The sequence below is a fragment of the Egretta garzetta genome, unplaced genomic scaffold (genome assembly GCF_000687185.1).
Source record: "Egretta garzetta isolate BGI_Z169 unplaced genomic scaffold, ASM68718v1 scaffold283, whole genome shotgun sequence".
In the NCBI taxonomy this organism is placed as follows: Eukaryota; Metazoa; Chordata; class Aves; order Pelecaniformes; family Ardeidae; genus Egretta; species Egretta garzetta.
Genome location: NW_009259043.1, coordinates 1,580,366 through 1,597,221, shown reverse-complemented (window position 1 = coordinate 1,597,221; position 16,856 = coordinate 1,580,366). Strand labels below are relative to the sequence as shown.

At 42.2% G+C, this 16,856-nt stretch overlaps 1 protein-coding gene across 1 annotated transcript in view; it reads left to right on the top strand.

Annotated features, from left to right (window-relative positions):
• DUSP22 (dual specificity phosphatase 22) overlaps positions 1–12,497 on the top strand; it is a 42,924-nt gene extending 30,427 nt beyond the window's left edge. The window contains exons 7-10 of the mRNA XM_035890583.1: positions 1–30; positions 4,864–4,938; positions 6,460–6,631; positions 9,474–12,497. The exon at positions 1–30 is cut by the window's left edge and continues 1 nt beyond it. Of these exons, the coding sequence (XP_035746476.1) occupies positions 1–30; positions 4,864–4,938; positions 6,460–6,631; positions 9,474–9,659 (463 nt within the window). The 3' untranslated portion in view covers positions 9,660–12,497. The remainder of the gene's footprint in view (positions 31–4,863; positions 4,939–6,459; positions 6,632–9,473) is intronic.
• The last annotated feature ends 4,359 nt before the right edge of the window (positions 12,498–16,856 follow it).

The window sequence follows — 16,856 nt, the reverse complement described above, 5'->3', positions numbered from 1 at the left end:
TCCTGCTGCTGACTCACCCTCACAGAACTTGTAAGTTTTCTTTAAAAATAAATCACAAACCCACAGAAATTCCTCAGTAACATGGCGCCTGTTTTACAAAGAGCTGAAAGATCTGATTCTGATCTCTCACAAGTATTGCACAGCTGTGGTTTTTAATCCATTAAGAAAACACAGTAACACTTTATTCCAGCCACTTTGGTTTGGACCCTGCTTTTTGTGTGTAAGGCTTTGTAGAAGGCTCAGTATGTAAACACTCTTTTTCATTTGTGGCCTTAAACTTCAGGAATTCCTTAGTGAGGACACTCCTAATTTAATCCTAGTTTATTCTAGCCATTGTTTTTGTAAATCTTTTTGCCTGGCTGTTCGTTTTAGCTAGCGCTATCTCCAGCCATTAATGAGAAGAAAATACTTGAAAGAGGTATGAAGCCTGATGCTTCAAGGGTTGAAGTAAATTCCTCAGAGTGAGCCTTCAAGATAAAGTCCCAGTGTGCAAACTACCCCTGCAACTATTTACTCTGGATTCTTGAACCTGCCTTAGAAGGCCCCGTTGCCCTTAGTAGTAGGCTGGCATGGTGGGGAGTTTCTGCCCTACAATGACTCTTGCCTTGAGGATCTATGTACTGAAAGTAGGGTGCCCCAGCCTCGCTCTTTCTCATCTCTGCTAACGTTCATGAAACACTAATTGACTTGCCCTTGGTTTTAATGTTGTGAACCATTGAGCATAGCAAGTGTTGATTGCAAAGAGAAATCAAAACAGGTTTTGTAAGACAACTTGGATGGTGACCAACTCTTTCTTCTAGAGCTCACTGTTTATGTTGGGGAGCAGCGAGGGGGGTTTCAGCCACATCCTGCTACCACGTTTTGTAGAGAAACAAGTAGTTGAAAGAGGCCTAGTAGGTACGGAAGGAAATGCAGCATGGCTTTTCTCTCACATCACAGCAATATTCCGGCTCATGCTTTCAGGGGATATTTTTAGAGTACGTGTTTCTCGTACCCTAGAAAGACTCCAGCGTGGCATTTGATGTGTGGTGATTTGCCTTTTCATTCTGCATTTCTGTCGTGATTTTACGGGAAGGGGAAAAAAACCAAAAAACCTCACCACACAAACAAACCTCCACACCCACCCCCCACCAAAAACCACCCCAAGCCCCTAAATTCCAAGACTTGTAGCCTTAATACTCAAATAAAAATAAATGTAAAAAAATAATTTGGGGAAGAGGAAAAAAAAAGAGATTAGAGAGAAACATTCACATGTCATTAATTGTTGGTGTTCTGAGATCTGTAGCATTTCTGAAAATGTTTTGCAAAGCTGCTTCCTTTGTTAATAGAGATCTGGATCACTTGGGAATGGATATAGAAAGGATGGCGTTTGTGATGAACGTTAATCAATGTACAATTCAGCCTCTCCCTCACTGTTAAATATGAAGGAGTTAGATTGAAAAACCACCTCTGGTGCTTGAGCTGTCTGGCGCAGTACCAAAGCTCTTAAAGCTTGAGTAAGAAAATACAATATTTGCATGAGTATTGTTTCTGTTATGCAGCAGGCGTCTAAAATACTTGCTTTGGTATCAGGTGGTTGCGAGCAAACGTCATTACTTCTAATACTGATACATTTTATCACTTAAAATAAAACTTGATGAGTAACCGATTTTTCTTTTTTGCTTTAAACAGTCCAAATCTTCAAGTAAAATCAAATCATGACGCTCACAAATAGCAATGTTGCTTGCTTTGCACATGCAATCTTCTGAGAGCAAGAGGAAGCTGTCTTTGTTCAGTCTGTGGGGATTTGACACAATCTTATCTAGGAGCGGTTAACCGTACTGCCTGTGCCCTCTTTGGAGGGAGGGATAGCTGGGGAACGGGAAAGGGAATTGGTCCCTCTGCAACATCTTTATGTATCTACACAGGGATTCTGGTGGTGTCAGGAAAAAGAAAAAGCAGCATCCTATATGGCAGATCCTTGTGTTTTCTTAGCAATAGTTGTCAGGCACAACTGACCAGAAACACACTGCTCTCTTGTCTTTCTCTCCCAACAGCAAGTTTTTCAGAAGCTTTGCTGCTACTTTGCAACTGCTGGCAGGTTGATAAGGTCCAACTGAAAGCCTTTACCCATTGAATTTTGGGACTGTGAGCTCTTAATTCACTTCAGCTCAGCTTTTGTGAGGGAAACTTCTGGTTTCTGATGCGTGTTATGTGCATTTACTCGTAGTAAGCTTGTTTAGTGGAGCTGCCTTCCTCAGAGGAATGAATTGCTAGGGAAATACAGCTGGAATTCCCCTGTTAACATGTGGGTGTTCACTAAAGTGGCTCAAAAGCTTGCTTCTACTCCCATGTTCTGCCCTATCAAGCATAGGAATCAAGTAGTTGCTTCTGAGACTCGAGGTGCTTCCTGTGTGCTAAATGAGTGCTTTCCCTGGACTGTGAGAATTTTACCATGGGCCATTGACTTCTCCAGAAATGTCATCTCCTATAGAACCTGTTGCTAAAAAGTTATTTCTGTAGAAATCAAATCTCCCCTTCCTGTCCTGTTCCAGCTAATTGTCTTAGGCTATATGTTTCTAAGGAACTAACCTCCAATGGTCAGGCTGTAGTGGTGACAATACAGAAGCCAGATAACCTATTAAAAAAAGAAATTTAGGTGGATCTTTGTTGCATTTACATTGCTAAAGGAAAGAAACATCAAGATGCTTCTTCCTGTCTGACTTGGATGCTTTCCTTTTAACCTTTATATTGTTCGTAGAAGCCTGACTAGCAACAAATGAACATGCAGATCTGGTATCATAACTCTGCCCTCAGCCTAGATTTGGATTATCCAGCTTGGTAATGTGTAAGTTTAGATAACTTTTACAACATGCTGGTAGGGGCACCGTACCAGTGGTTCTTCCTGTGGTGTTTTCCCACTGTGAAGATGATGCAGTTCAGGACCCAGCTTTAAGCTGGGAGATGCAAAAGCCAGATATCACGTAATAAATTGTCTTGAAGGAACTGTTCAGTCCAACAAATAGACTGCAAATCAACACATTTGTCAAGTGCTTTCCTGTTACAGATGATAATCAACTGTTTTGTGGTTAATGTAAGATTTGTCATTTTTCTTTGTGTCTGGCACTTGCCATGCAGCTAACTGGTCCTCAGTCTTAGTTTTCATGTAAATATGGTTTGTACCATAACTTTGACAATGAATTTAGGCAACTGTGTCTGCCGCAGCCAGCAGTGACCCCGATAACATAGGGCTGTGGAGGAGTACATTTCTCTTTTCTTTGACTCAGGGTGAGGAGGGGCCATGGTTCTACAGAGCAGCGCCAATTATCAGCTTGACTATTTCTTTTCTCGTTTTCATGAATTCCTTTAAACACACTTGACAGCGTTTCAGCAGACCAAGTGTCAGCAGTAAGGAAGGGTGAATAAAAATGAGTGAATGGAGTTCACTGCTAGATATATTTAGTACTTTGCAAAGGTGTTATGCTCATTCGCAGATATTTTTCAAACCAAAGCACTGAAGTGTTTAACCAGAACTTGTGCTAGACCATTGAAGTGAATTCACTGGTGCTTGGAGCTGAGCTGTTGGCCAGATTTTCTAGAGAGAAAGAGAAGAGATGGGTGTATGAGAAGATTGGGGTGTTGTCAATCCAGCCCTAATCATCTGACTGAATCTGTTCAATCTCTGATAAGTGCTCCTTCATTGTGCAATAGCAAGGCCTCCTGTGCACACAGCCTAACTTCTCATTTGTCCTTTCCGAGTTCATTTATGTGAAGCTGCTTGTGCCCCCAGGCAGATGTAAGTGCCATGATTTGTTAGAACTTAGCCAGTGAAAATGTTTTGGAGTGGCAGTCTTGAGTAGAAATGCATTTGTAAGGCTTTGTCCCTCATACTTGATCCCACATACTTGATCTGTTTCTTGAGAAACATAGAATCCTGAGTTGACGTGCCATCCTAAAGCTTTGGATTGCATTATGCCTCAAGATTTTTCCCAATAAGTCACTCAAGTCTTCTCCAGCTGTGTTCTCCATGTTGTATCCAGTGATGCAAGAACTGCTTTGGAGAGGGAATCCTGGGCTTTGCAACTTCCCCAGGCACTGTCACTCTATTGCATCACTGTTGTCCTCCTCCAGATCTTGCGTGTTTATAGTATCAGCAGCTGCACTGTTGGGCAGGAAGGGAAGCTTCCTTTTATGTGGGTATTCCTGATTTTTGTGTGGCTGCTGGTGCTGGGCTGAGGTTTTTTCTTTTACCCTTGTGGTATAATATTCACCCTGAGAGGGGAAACATCTTGAATACAGGACGTTGTGTTTCATGGGTGTTGAGCGCAGCACGCTTTTTGGTTCACCTTTGCTAATATGCCTGGTACTGACTGCCCTTTCCTCTGTCTCTGTGCTGCACACTTTGCTACTGCTTGCGAGCTTAAATTGCAAGAGCCCTCAAAGACCACGGTAAACTCCCACTCTACTAAACTAAGAGGTGCTGCTCGCACCTGCAATAAATTGCAGGCAGCCCCAAAGGCTTTGCAGTCTGAAAGGCAGAGGCAGGATGAGCAACTTGGTACTGGGAGGCAAAGAGGTGACGTTGCAGTTTTACTGAGATAATGACAGCTGCCCAGTCATCAGAATAAAATGTTTGTTAATGTTTACCACACTGTAGTGCCTAAGATACCAGTTTCTTCTTCTTCAGGTAGAGTGGAAAATATAACTATGCCAGTGAGTTTGCGTTTCATTGGCAGACACTAACTTTTACCTTTTAAGACCTGTATGCAATTCTAAATTCTAGAAACAGCGTTAAGTGAGCTTTCAGATACATTTCTCTCTTTCTAAGTAGTGATTTTACTAGATAGAGCACTTTCTTTATTCCCCTTCTGCTTCTGTTTTCAGGGCAAGGCATTTCAGAGAGAGCATCAAATTTATCCATGAGTGCCGGCTTACAGGTGAAGGCTGCCTAGTTCATTGGTACGTATACCACTTGCTAAAAAAAGTTCTTAAGGGTTTCTCTACCTTGATTTGGATGTTCATCTTTTTAACGATAAGTTAGTGTTCATCTACATTTTATAGCACAATCCTCTTGGGCTGAAATGCCCCCTTTATTTGAAGAGCCCCAGAAGATTTGCAAGTGCTATTAAAGCCTCACGCTAGGACTTTAGAGTCACTGGGGTGGGCAGCTGCCTGCAAATAAAAGGAACCCAAGAAATTCATCTTGACAGTGTCTTTGTATCAAATCTTTTTGTAGGATTGATTTGACTAGAGAAGCATTGACTAGAGATATATTATTTATTTCCTGTTATTTTAATCACTGTATTTCTAAATGTGATTTCCATAATCCTAATAATTTGGTTAGTTTCTATAACAGCTATTTTGGTGACTTATAGAGTTGTTAAAAAATTTCCTCTGAACAGAAATCAACTTTTTTTTCTCTTTTTTTCTTTAAACTGCTGAAGCATTCAAATGTTGCATTTGTTAATAGCAAGTCTGATTGGAGAGATGCTCCTGGGACTGTAGAGAATAGAAAAGGAAATCCCACCCTGGGTTTTTTCTTGCTCTCTGCTATTGGTTGTAGTCTGTGCTGTATGTCCAAGTGACATATCTCAGTCTATATCTGGAATCAGAGTAATCTCGTGATTTGAACACTGGACTGTACAACGTAGGACTTGTACCCAGCATAAATCCTCGGTTTGCTACTGACTCATGATAGGGCTGTGCACGAGTCATTTGGTCAGTCTCCATGTATGTAAAACAGGGATAATTAGTCTGAATTCTGACAGAGTTTTAAAAAAATATATTTAAATTTGTGAAGCAAATTTCAAAAGCATAAAATGTTCTTGAAATGCCAAGTGAAAGAGTCTGGTATAAATGTAACTCAAACACATTCTTTATACTCACGGTAGTAATAGTTTGAATTTTTTGTCCAGTGCTGTCAGACCAGTAGTAGTGAATGATTCTTACTTCTCCCCAGTGTCTCATGTGGGGAAACTGGAGTCCCAAGGGGTGAAGTTGCAAAGTGCATGGATAGCAGGAAAGAGCTCAAGCAACCAGACATACTTACTTCAACAGTTCAGTTAAAGTTAATTTCGGCCCCATGAAATTGAAGCCTGTATTCATGGTGGAGGCAGAATGGTCTTATTTCACTGCTCCGATCTATATAAGCAGAAGAAAGTGGGTGACTTATTTTCAGCCTATTAAAACCCAAATCTAACTTAGAATATGTGCACTGTCCCCTGCTATTGTGAAGTCTTAATATGTATTTCTTCCTTTCCAGTCTCATATGAATTACCACTTGGAATGCATTTTCTCGATCTTGTCATAGATTTGTTCTGATACCTTTGAAAAAGCAGCACCAAAACTCTTCGACTCAAATATTTCTTCCTTGTGGCAAGCAACACAGCAATCTGCTGTGATGTTGAGAAGTGATGCTTTTAACTGTGATAGATGAAATACAGCACTTCTCCAATTTATTGCACCTCCTTTTTCATGCAGCCTTGCAGGTGTCTCCAGGAGTGTAACATTGGTGGTTGCCTACATCATGACCATCACAGACTTTGGTTGGGAAGATGCACTGTCTGTTGTCCGTGCAGCAAGGTCCTGTGCCAATCCTAACATGGGTTTCCAGAGGCAGCTACAGGACTTTGAAAAACATGATGTTGATCAGGTAAATGAACTACAAATGAATGAGCTGGGCTACTTCTCCTTATTTTGTGGCCTGGGTGGTTTATCTGACTCCCTGGTTTTGCTTTGAGGGAGTGGCTTCTTCGCCAAGCCCGCTCCACTGGGGTGCGGTTAGAACTGAAGCTATCAGGGAATGCTGGATGGGAGTAGAGATGAAGCACAACTTCTAAACACCTCCTGCCCACCAGTGCTCTCAATCCAGTGATTGCTTCATGTGTGCTAAGACACAATACAAGACTGACACCTTTTGAGGGGTAAAAACTAAAATGAGTTGCTCAGAATGCAGCAGAGAGACCACCAGTTGCATAAAAATAGTGGGTTTCCCCCCAACACATTCATTTGGAATAGTAAGCAGGAAAGAAATCATAATCAGAAATCTTTGCTATCCAGGAGTTTAATTAGGTTCTCATTATGACTTACGTGTCAAGTTCTCCCCCTCTCGCTTCTGTGGCTGAGACTTAATAAACTTTCTGATGTGTAGAACAGTCTCAGATCTGACCCTTTTACTTCTTAGCCTTTGAAGGCTTTGCGGGACTGGGAGAATTGAGGGAACAGTAAGACTGCAAAGTGGTTTTCATAAAACAAAAATTAGTTTCTTACCCCTAAAAAAACCCGTCCCACGCAAAAGACCTGCTCCCCGTGGGTGATCGGTGACTTCCACTTATGTTAACAACCTACTCTGGCCGTCCCCTTCATTTTCCATTGCTCAGCATGTTGCTGTTCTCTGGGCTTTTGTGCCTATTGTGCTTATTAAAAAATCAATAACAACAACAGAAGCAAACCAAAATCGGAAAGCAAAATGCATGAGGCAAAGGATGTTGGGTTTTTTTTTTTTATTATTCCATCCCTGTCATTCTGCTGCAGAAAGCTCAGAGTTTAGAAATTACCATTTGTTTTGCATGATGCAGTTTGCAACTGTAAATATTTGCGTTTTTTTAATATTTAACTGAATGTTTCCTGGATCGTTTGGAACTGGTGTAAATTGTAAGGTAACAGATTTTTAAGAGACAAAAGTCAGAGGGGGACTTTCCAGACTTGTCTCCTTCCTCCCTTACAGTCATTTCTACTCTAATTGGTCTGGGCTAACAGCAATGACAATTAAGGCTATATGCAAATAGCCTGATAAAGACAGTAACGTCTCTTTTTTTTTCATCCATGATGGACGGCACATTCTGCCTTTTTTCAATGAGGGGGAGGCAGTAGGCTGCAAAAAGAAATATCCACCTGTAGTCACTGGCTGGGCTGTAGTTTCCTACTGTCTCTTAACAGCAACCACATCCTTAGCAGGTGTCTGTTTACACACCTGATTTCAGTGGAATAATGCCATCTGCCAAGGGCGTGAACTTTTTTCTGATTTCAGCAGCATGGGTGTTTTGCTGTGCTGCTATAGGGTGGTATCCTGTGGGGTTTCTGGAATGAGGTCCTTTAGATCTTGGTCTTACAGGAAGGGGTTTAGTGATTGAGGTCATAACATGGTTTGCACCAGTTCCAAACTTCCCACCAGGACATGTGTGGTAACCTGAAACTTCAGATTTAACTGAGGACCTTACGATCTTTTAGGAATGGGAGGGAGGAACTATGTTGAGGACTTGTCTCCCAATGTCCTAGTAATGGTCTTATGGATAAAGCTGTCCATGAGCCCCGAACAGGACAAACCTGTGAAAGTTAAGGCCTGAAAAATGATCATAGTAATATTACCCCCACTGGGACAGAGCAGTTAGGGTCTGTGTCTACTTGCTGCTTCTGCAGAGAAGAGCAACAAGATTGTCAGGAATGACTCAAATTCTTCAGCTGGCAAAGAATGACAGAGAAGGATGTGATAAAGGTCTATAAAATTGAGTGGACTAGAGAAAGTGAACAGATGTGATTTCCACTCTTCCCTGTAACGTGATAGGAAGCTATCAATTGGCAGGTCCCAATTGAGGAAAAGGAGAGGTTTTTTTATACAGTATGTACTTATGGAGCTTGTTGGCTTCCAGATATCTTGTGGTAAAATTTTATGGATTCAGAAGGTGATCTCATGGAAGAAAAATTCATTTGTAGCTATCAAACACAAAGATACTGCCTCAGCCTCCAAAAGCACCTGAGCTGAAAATTGCTGGAAGCTGAGGAAATGAGCAGGGAATTATTAATCCCAGCATTATTGCCCTGCCATTGCCCGATTCTTTCTTCAGCATTTATATCTGGCTACCCTCATATCAAGATACAGAGCTGGATTGACCTTCAACTGGACCTGGTACATCTGTTACCGCATACCATATTCAGTCATTCATGTCAGTAACGTGTCTTTTATAGCTTTAAAAGCTCTCGGTATTTTTTCTTCCTAGAAGATACCTTTCCTGATATCCACAGAACATTTCTTAATACTGGTGTTTGTGGGCTCAGGATGAGAAACCCGTATGAGTGGTTCACTTTCTGATCTTCAGCCTTCTTGTGGCCTGTTGTGACTTGGGCTAGTTGGCTGATCGTATTCGCTTCCATGCTTATTCATCTCATTGTATATGCAACAGGAGGAGGGTGCTTTTAGGTCAAAGGCACCCTGGTCTGGTGGGTGTTCTTCATTCCATATTACTCCAGTCAGCCAAGTTGTTATGCAAGTGTGTCATTTTAGGGGATGTAAGGGATCTTGGTGACTTCAAATATGTGTTCCTGTGCCTGTGTATTCTGTGCTGCTGTTGAAGGACATGCAATATTTGGAGCGCATTTCTTTAAACTATTTGTGTTCTTAAAGGCTCTTGTAATTCTGTAGGACAGGAGGGGGTAATTGTTCTGCATCGGTCTCATGTTGTTTCATCATATTGTATATGTATGTTCAATTTCTGCAGTTCAGGCAGTGGCTGAAAGAAGAATATGGGGAAAACTCTTCTCAGGATCTGCAAGAAGCCAAACATCTTCTGAGCAAATATAAAGAGCAGGCAGAATTGCAGCAGAATACTGGAGGAAGACAGTGGAATAACAACTTCTCATCTGTGCCGTCTCTGTCATACAGCAACTACACAACAGAGACCTAATCGTAGGAGGTTGATTTTTTTTTTCTTTCTACCTTTGAAAAACATCTTGCCATAATTTCCATCCCATCTTCGAGACTCTCAGCTGTAATCATTCAAACAGTTGATTTGTAGAATACTTCTTGATGAAAATACTACATTATGTGTGTGTGTATATGAGTGTGTTTGACACAGTTTTGTAAGTTGGGCAGGATCAAGCTCTCTGTATGCCCAGAGACATGATCCAGTTACTGTGGCTGAGCCAGTGTGTCAACCAGCCGCAGCTATTATCCCCTTATGCCCACATTGCCCGGCATTTGCTGTGAGGTTAGCTCAACTCCTTTCATTGTAGGCTAGCAAAGGGCTCTGAGAGATGAAGTCTGGTGATTCAAGCTGTGGCAGTTTGACATCTCCGCACTATTAACGTGGCAAAGATGTTATCGCACCTGAAGAAGAGACCTCGGGTCTGTGTCTCTGCTGCTCCTGTTCACAGTCCATTGGCAAGTAATACCGTGGAGGTGGGCTTGAACTTCAATGCTAGGCTGCAAACTGGAGCAGGTGAGATATGGGTACACGTACCTTCCTACCAACAGTAGCATCTAGGAGAGAAGTGAGCCAGACAGCTCTGAGTAATAACATCTTCAACTGCCACGGTTGTACTTGCTTCAGTGCACGTGAGACAGAGCTGTCGGGAGAACTGCCGCAGACCAAGAGCACAGAGACTGTTACCACAGCTCAGCTGATGTGCAGTGATTTAAGCCGTGGTCCCTTGATTGTGCATCTGGTCTCCCGACATAAGCTTCTCTGGAGAGTAGTTTTATCAGGTCTCCAGTGCTGCTGAACTTCATTCCCCGTGGAACATGTGCCTCTTCAACACACGCCCCTGCGCACATGATAACGTGTCTCCAAAGAGTGGGCTCGGTGTGAGTGCGAGCACCTGTTTCTTTGCTTGTGCTGTGGTTTGCTCTTTGACTTCAGCTACCTCAAAAATGCTGTTCTTGTCATTGTGGTTGTAAATGCAACCTTGAAAATTGCCTTCTGTAATCTTAATCTGACACTGAGTGAAGTAAGTGGATGCATGTGCACATGAGACTGTGCGTGTGCATGTATTTCACAAATGTCTGTATTTGAGAAGTTTATTGTTTTCTTTTAAGATTGCCCATATTTCTCACTGGTTTAAAAATTGAGTTGTTTGAATTCAAGTTTCTGCCATTTTAAAGCCACTGTATATTTTGCTGTGATCAGATTTGTAGGAATGCATTTGTAAAATATGTTTTAAACTAGGTTAAAGATAGGGGCCATACTCTGATCTCAGTAATGTTTTGTGTTTCTGGAATGGAGCCATTGCCTGACTCAAGCGTATTCTAAAAGTGTAATTTCAAATATGTCACCAGGGATGCTGGGCAGTGTACTGATTTCCGATGGTGTAATGGGGGGTGGCACTGATGCCAAGATCATGATTTCTTGTCTTTGACTCAGAGGATGGAAGGCCTATTTTTCTTGAAGATTCCAGAAAATAAAAAATACCTCCCAAACAGACAGGATACAAAACCAAAATGTGGTGTATATCATGCTAAAAGCTGAGTGCTGAGCAAGAAGCAGTCTGCATACTAAATAGACTGTTGTCTCTCTCAATTTCTTCGGTACTCTGACCTCCCATCCCTTCACAAGCTCCCTCTCCGTGTGATTTCCTGCTTGCTCTGGGTGGCAGTGAATTCTCTGGATGGGAGCAAGGCTTTTAGGGTCAAGTAAGCTCTGGCTGTTAAATATCTGTTGTTAAGTATCTTCAAAAAAATGTGTTATGGCCTGTGAAATACAGATCTTGCATATCAATAATTGCCAAAAAGGAAAAAAGGGAATGGGGTGGAACTGGCCTGACCGTTTCACCTGAGTCCAAGCCTGCATCAGGGTTCTCATTGCACTGAGTGCTTTCAGCGTACTGAACACGGCGGGAGTGGGATAATCATGTCTGTGATGCAGTAAGGGATGCTGTTGGATTTGGAAAAGGTGCTGGAACTTTGTTTTCAAACTTGTAGCTAAATGAACCACTGCCTGTTTGGTATGTGTTTGCCTGGTAAGAGAAGTATTTAGCTGCTCTTAAGGATGTCGATCTGCAAATAATTGGCTGTGTAGGAATTCCAGCACAGCAGTGCCCACGTTGGCAGTCCTCGCTGTGCTCTAAGGGTAGATGTGGTAATTGGAAAATGCTTTCCTCGGTAACAGGGTCTGACAGGCGTTCAGGATGCTGGTCCATTTGTTCAACCCTCTACTCGTAATAGATTACGTAGCTCAACTTCAGTCCATCCCCAAAGGACAGCTTTGTCAGAAGCATTCTGCCTACGCTCTTGCAGGTAACCAGTCAGTCCATCCTGTAGCTGACTGCCAGCTCTGTGTATCCCGTAACACTTTTGGCACTCTGGCCCTTGCGGTCGTAACCCCGTGAGTGCTGGTAAGTTGGCAAGTCTTTTTTCTGGTCGGACAAATACAAGGCAGAATGGGAGACGTCTGTTAATGTTTGCGTGTCCAAGATTATTCCATACTGGATTTTTTAAATAGTTTGATTATCTCCAAAGACTCAGTCCCACGAATAGGATTTTTTTTTTTTTTTTAGAACTGAATTTAGCTTTAGGGCCATATAGCCACATCAATGTGCATTATGCTGCAGCTCAAAAGCAGATACAGGGTAAAGCAGGAAGACGGAGGGAGTGCCATATTGTCAGCAAGTGGAAGTGCTTCTCTCTTTTAAAAATACAGAAGAGGTATTTTCTGTAGTTTCTTGCTTCTACATCTTGTTTTAGTGGTCCATATGTACTGCATACGGCATTTAAGAGTGGCAAAAGAGCAATAGCAGTCTAAGAAAACTTGAATCTGGTTTGTCCATGTAGAGAGCAGAATGATAGTTTACTTCTTTATTGCCACAAGGTGCAGAAGAGGGAGTAGCTGCACCTTTGGCCTTTTAGAAAGGGAGAGGAGCTAACACAGCCTGAGAATGTGGCATGATTTGTCTTCCAACCAGCCTTTCAGTGGCAGTTTGTAGGACTTTCCAGATATCTGGAACATGACTAGACCCCAGTCCACTTCTTAGCAGTTGGCCTTTACAGTGTAGACAATACATTCAGTTATTTTGTTTCTGTACTTCAAAACACTGTCCTCATTTTGATGTTCTCTGGAAAATGTATAAAGTTTCTAACACTTTATTGGATACCCAGATTTGAAATGTATAATCGATTTTTTTTTTTTTTTTTTTTTTTTTTTTTGCTAAACTTGATATCCATGTGTGATTATAAGCAAATGTTTAGTGTTATACGATGTAGGTAATGGGTAAGTGCATTAGTATTTATTACCCTGATTTTTAACCTGGAAAGAGTTGCTTCCTTACATTTTGTGGTTGAGTGGAAGATATGGCAAGTCATATCTCTGTTTTTTAAAAAGGAGAGTAATAACATTGGTTGCTATAATGGCCACTGCCTATAAAGAAGTCAGTGAAAAATTATAGTAATTACTTGAGCTAGTTTAAAAACTCTAAACCTGGTAAGCTTCTTAATTCTCTGTCTTCCTCTTCCTGGGCATCTTAGCGAAGCCTTGATTGCTTTTCCAAATGTTTGTATTTAATACGTTCTACAATTTTTTTATAAATAAAAGTAAATGTTAACACCTGATCTGCGTGTGTATTTCTTGAAATAAATAATGGCCTCTGGAAGGTTTCTACTCACTGTTTGTATCCCTGCAGGTACAATAGGAGTACAAGACTAACTCATCTTGGTATTTAGATTACTTTTTTTCTCCTGCGCACAGACTCCTTGAGACTTCTCCTCTCTTCACCAACTTCTTCCAGGTGAGTTCAAGAATCTGCAGCACGATATCTCTTGGTAGTAGACCCACAAGAGGATGTCGCATGCTGCTCTCTTACTTACTGTTGTTGGTCCATCATTGTGACAGGGTATGTGGTGAATCCAAATTTTTTATTCTTTTGAAATACCTTCTTTTCCATATGACACTGGTTTAGGGATTAATTAGCCGTAGAACTTAGCTGTTTTACAGACTGCCGGGACTCAAGGCTGTCAGTAGTGGTTTGTCAGAGGAAGCTGATGTAAGTGGCAGATGATGATTCTTGGGGAAAAAAAAAAAAGAAATATAAAAACTTACAGTGTAAAAGGGGGGAAAAAAGCCCCATTTAAATTCCCACAGATAACACTGAATTTCTGGTTTGACACTACCTCTGCTAAGAGGGTAATTCTGGCATTTGAACAATCAAAAAAAACCCCACCAACCTGAAAGTATAATCAGTCATGCCTAAGTAGCCAGATCTCGCGGCCACTTCAGTCGTTGCTGCAGAGGGGCTACCTCATCATGAAGGCAAAGTTAGATGCTCAGGCACAGTGGGGATTGTGTCTTTTCTTTTTGCCCTCTCCTCCCTCTCCCTGCGCTTGTTAGTTTGTAAACTGCTGGGAATGTGCAGATGGTTCCTAAGGGATCTCAGGGATTCAACTCATTATCCTCCATTAGGATGAAGTTGATGTGTCTGTAGATAGCTTTGAATGTGCTAGATGGTCTCAATATACTTGAGTTCATCTTCAGTGTAAGTGGGATGGCTGTGACTTTATTAATGTGTGTTTCAGTCCTCTTCCTATCTCTCTGCGAAAAGGCTTTAAATTCAATGCAACCTGCTACGTGAGGCTTAAATTAGTAGTGTAATTACCTCCTCTCTCCTATCTGTTGCCCATAGCGATGTCTTAGCTATATGTGCTGTAGCACTAATGAAACAGAAAACGTTTAAAATATAATCCCTTGTGAATTGGGAAAGTCTCTTAAGTTTTGGAGCAGGCTTCCCCCTTACCCCCAAAGGAGAACAGCAGTTTCCAAATGAAAGACGCAGTGCTGCTTTGGCTTCCTTTTGACGGCTTAGCACCTCTCAAGGGCGATTTTTATCCAAATCACATGTAAAAACTGTGCTGCAACCATGGTGCCGTGCTGCTGTTCCCAACTGCATGTCTCGTTTCATTCAGCGTTACGCGTAGCTGCCGCGAGTTGTAGCAAATGGCAGTTGGGGTTTGATTCGCGTCGTCCTGTCCCATGTGCGGTCAGCTGAGGGAACCAGAGGGCGAACCCCCATGTCCTTGGCTGTGCTCATAACCCGATGGGGAGTTTGGGCTTTGCCAGTAAATTATGAGGGTCCTTCCGCCTCCTCGAGAAGGTTGTACTGGCGGAGGGAAAATGATGGTGGTCTCTAGAAAATATTTGACAGCATGAGGAAGGTGATCTGGCAGTGTGCGGTGGTTCTGTAGAAACCCCCGGAGACACAAAGCCTGCGACAGAAGCAGCTATTCCCATGCTTCGTTCTCAGCAGAGCTTTAACGGGGGCTCTCGTTTCCATGTGCCCCGTGTTACACGTGTGTTCAACTGTTCCATTGCTGCCTTCAGCTGCTGTCCAGTGTTCTGCCCTCACCCAGGGAACAAATTCTTCTTCGTAGGTGTCTGAATGGGTGTTCTGCTCTAGTGAGTCGTGCAAACTGCAGTTTACCCAAAGCGAGTAGCTTGCGAGTAGCAGGATGACTTCCTGTAGTTTCCATGTAGTTTCTAGTGTCATTATTAGGAGTAGGCATCTACTGAAGTAAGTGTGAGCAAGAGGTGACTCTTTGCCACTGAACGACTGCATGGCTCAGTCCTTGTAGGAGGCTCAGGTCCGCTCCCGTGAGCCAAACACATCTGCAGTAAATGGGAAATAAAATGCATTTGCAAGCAGTCTCAAAAAATGGGATTTTTCAGCCAGACCTGTGCCCAGTTTCCATTTTAGTTGAGGCAATTATGAATATGCAGGTTTGTACCCTTCTCTGTTCACTGAACCATGAATAGAGAGTGCAGAACCAAGGCATCCAGGCTACTTGAGTGCAAAGGGGTTTTAAGTTGTTGGCTCACTTGGCCGTCTATTCACGCAGGCATTAGCAAAGCACAGCTTTAGATCTGGGCAGATGCATTTACAAACGCAGCCTTTGAAAGTCTGAGTTCTGATTCCCCTTCCTCCCTTCTTTCTCTGAAAGCGAGTGAGTTTTTATTTAATTTGTCAGATACGGGGGATGGGGTTTTTGTTACATTTTCTTGAATCTCTTCCCTTCCTCCCCTCCTTTTCCCCTTTTTTTCATGCATGATTAACTTTTTTTTTTCTTTTTTAGTAACTGGTATTTATCCCAGAGGTCTTGATCAGGATAAGTGAGTGCCAAGTGGCTTACAAACAATTTATTTCCTGTAAATGTGTATTAAAAAAAGCTTACGTTATAAGGTTGCCGATTTAATTGCTTGTATTAGCAAATACAGTTCTACTGTTTGTTGGGGGTTTTTTTGTCCCACCCCTGCCATGACTTCTGCGGACATCGTCGTCATCTGTGACAGTCTGGCTCCTCTGCAGCAGTGGATGCTTTGGAAAAGTAACACTGACCCATGACAGCGTCCAACCTGACATTTGAAAAATTAAAAAGGGATATTTAACTTTTATTTGTATGTCCCAAAGCAGTGTTTGTCGGTGGACCAGCATCCTACGCAGGTTAGTGATTACAAAGAGCATTTTGCTCGATCCTCCCTATTCCTCGATTTTTAAGGCGAGGTGGGGTTTTGTTGAGAGCCTGTAAGCAGGGGAAAACTCTGCCCTGTGTTTAAGGAAAGCATGTGTTGGAGGTGTCAGAAGTATGGCCGTGCTTGTGCATGCTCACTGCGTATTTTCCCAAGGGTTGCATTTTGGAAGTCTTTGCAAGTATGTCTGCAGAGTGTAACTTTCCCAGCAAAACTACTTACGTGATCCCTGACCATCTCAAAAGAAGAAGAAAATTAAAAAAAAGCCCCACAAACCCACCCCCCCAAAAAACCCCTCCTAGAGCGCTATGCAACCTTTGGTCAAATGCTCAGATTTTAGACATGAGATTCTCCTGTTCTTAGCTAGCTTATTTACTTGATAATGTCTGGTTTGCAGTGAGGTTATTATCAGACCTGATAAAGATCTCCATTCCTCTGGAAGGTAGGGTATGTCATGCAACAGCTTGTGTCCTCCAAGTAAAGCCTCATTTTTGCAGAAGTCTGTAGCCTGGGCCCGTTTGCAAGATGCAGAAGGTGCCTCTGTGGCACACAAGTGAACTGGCTGGGCTTTCACTGGCGGGTGCTACCATTTACCCTGGGAAAAAAAAAAGACACTTCTGTTTGAGAATTGCAGAAATGAAAATGGTTTTTCAGCAA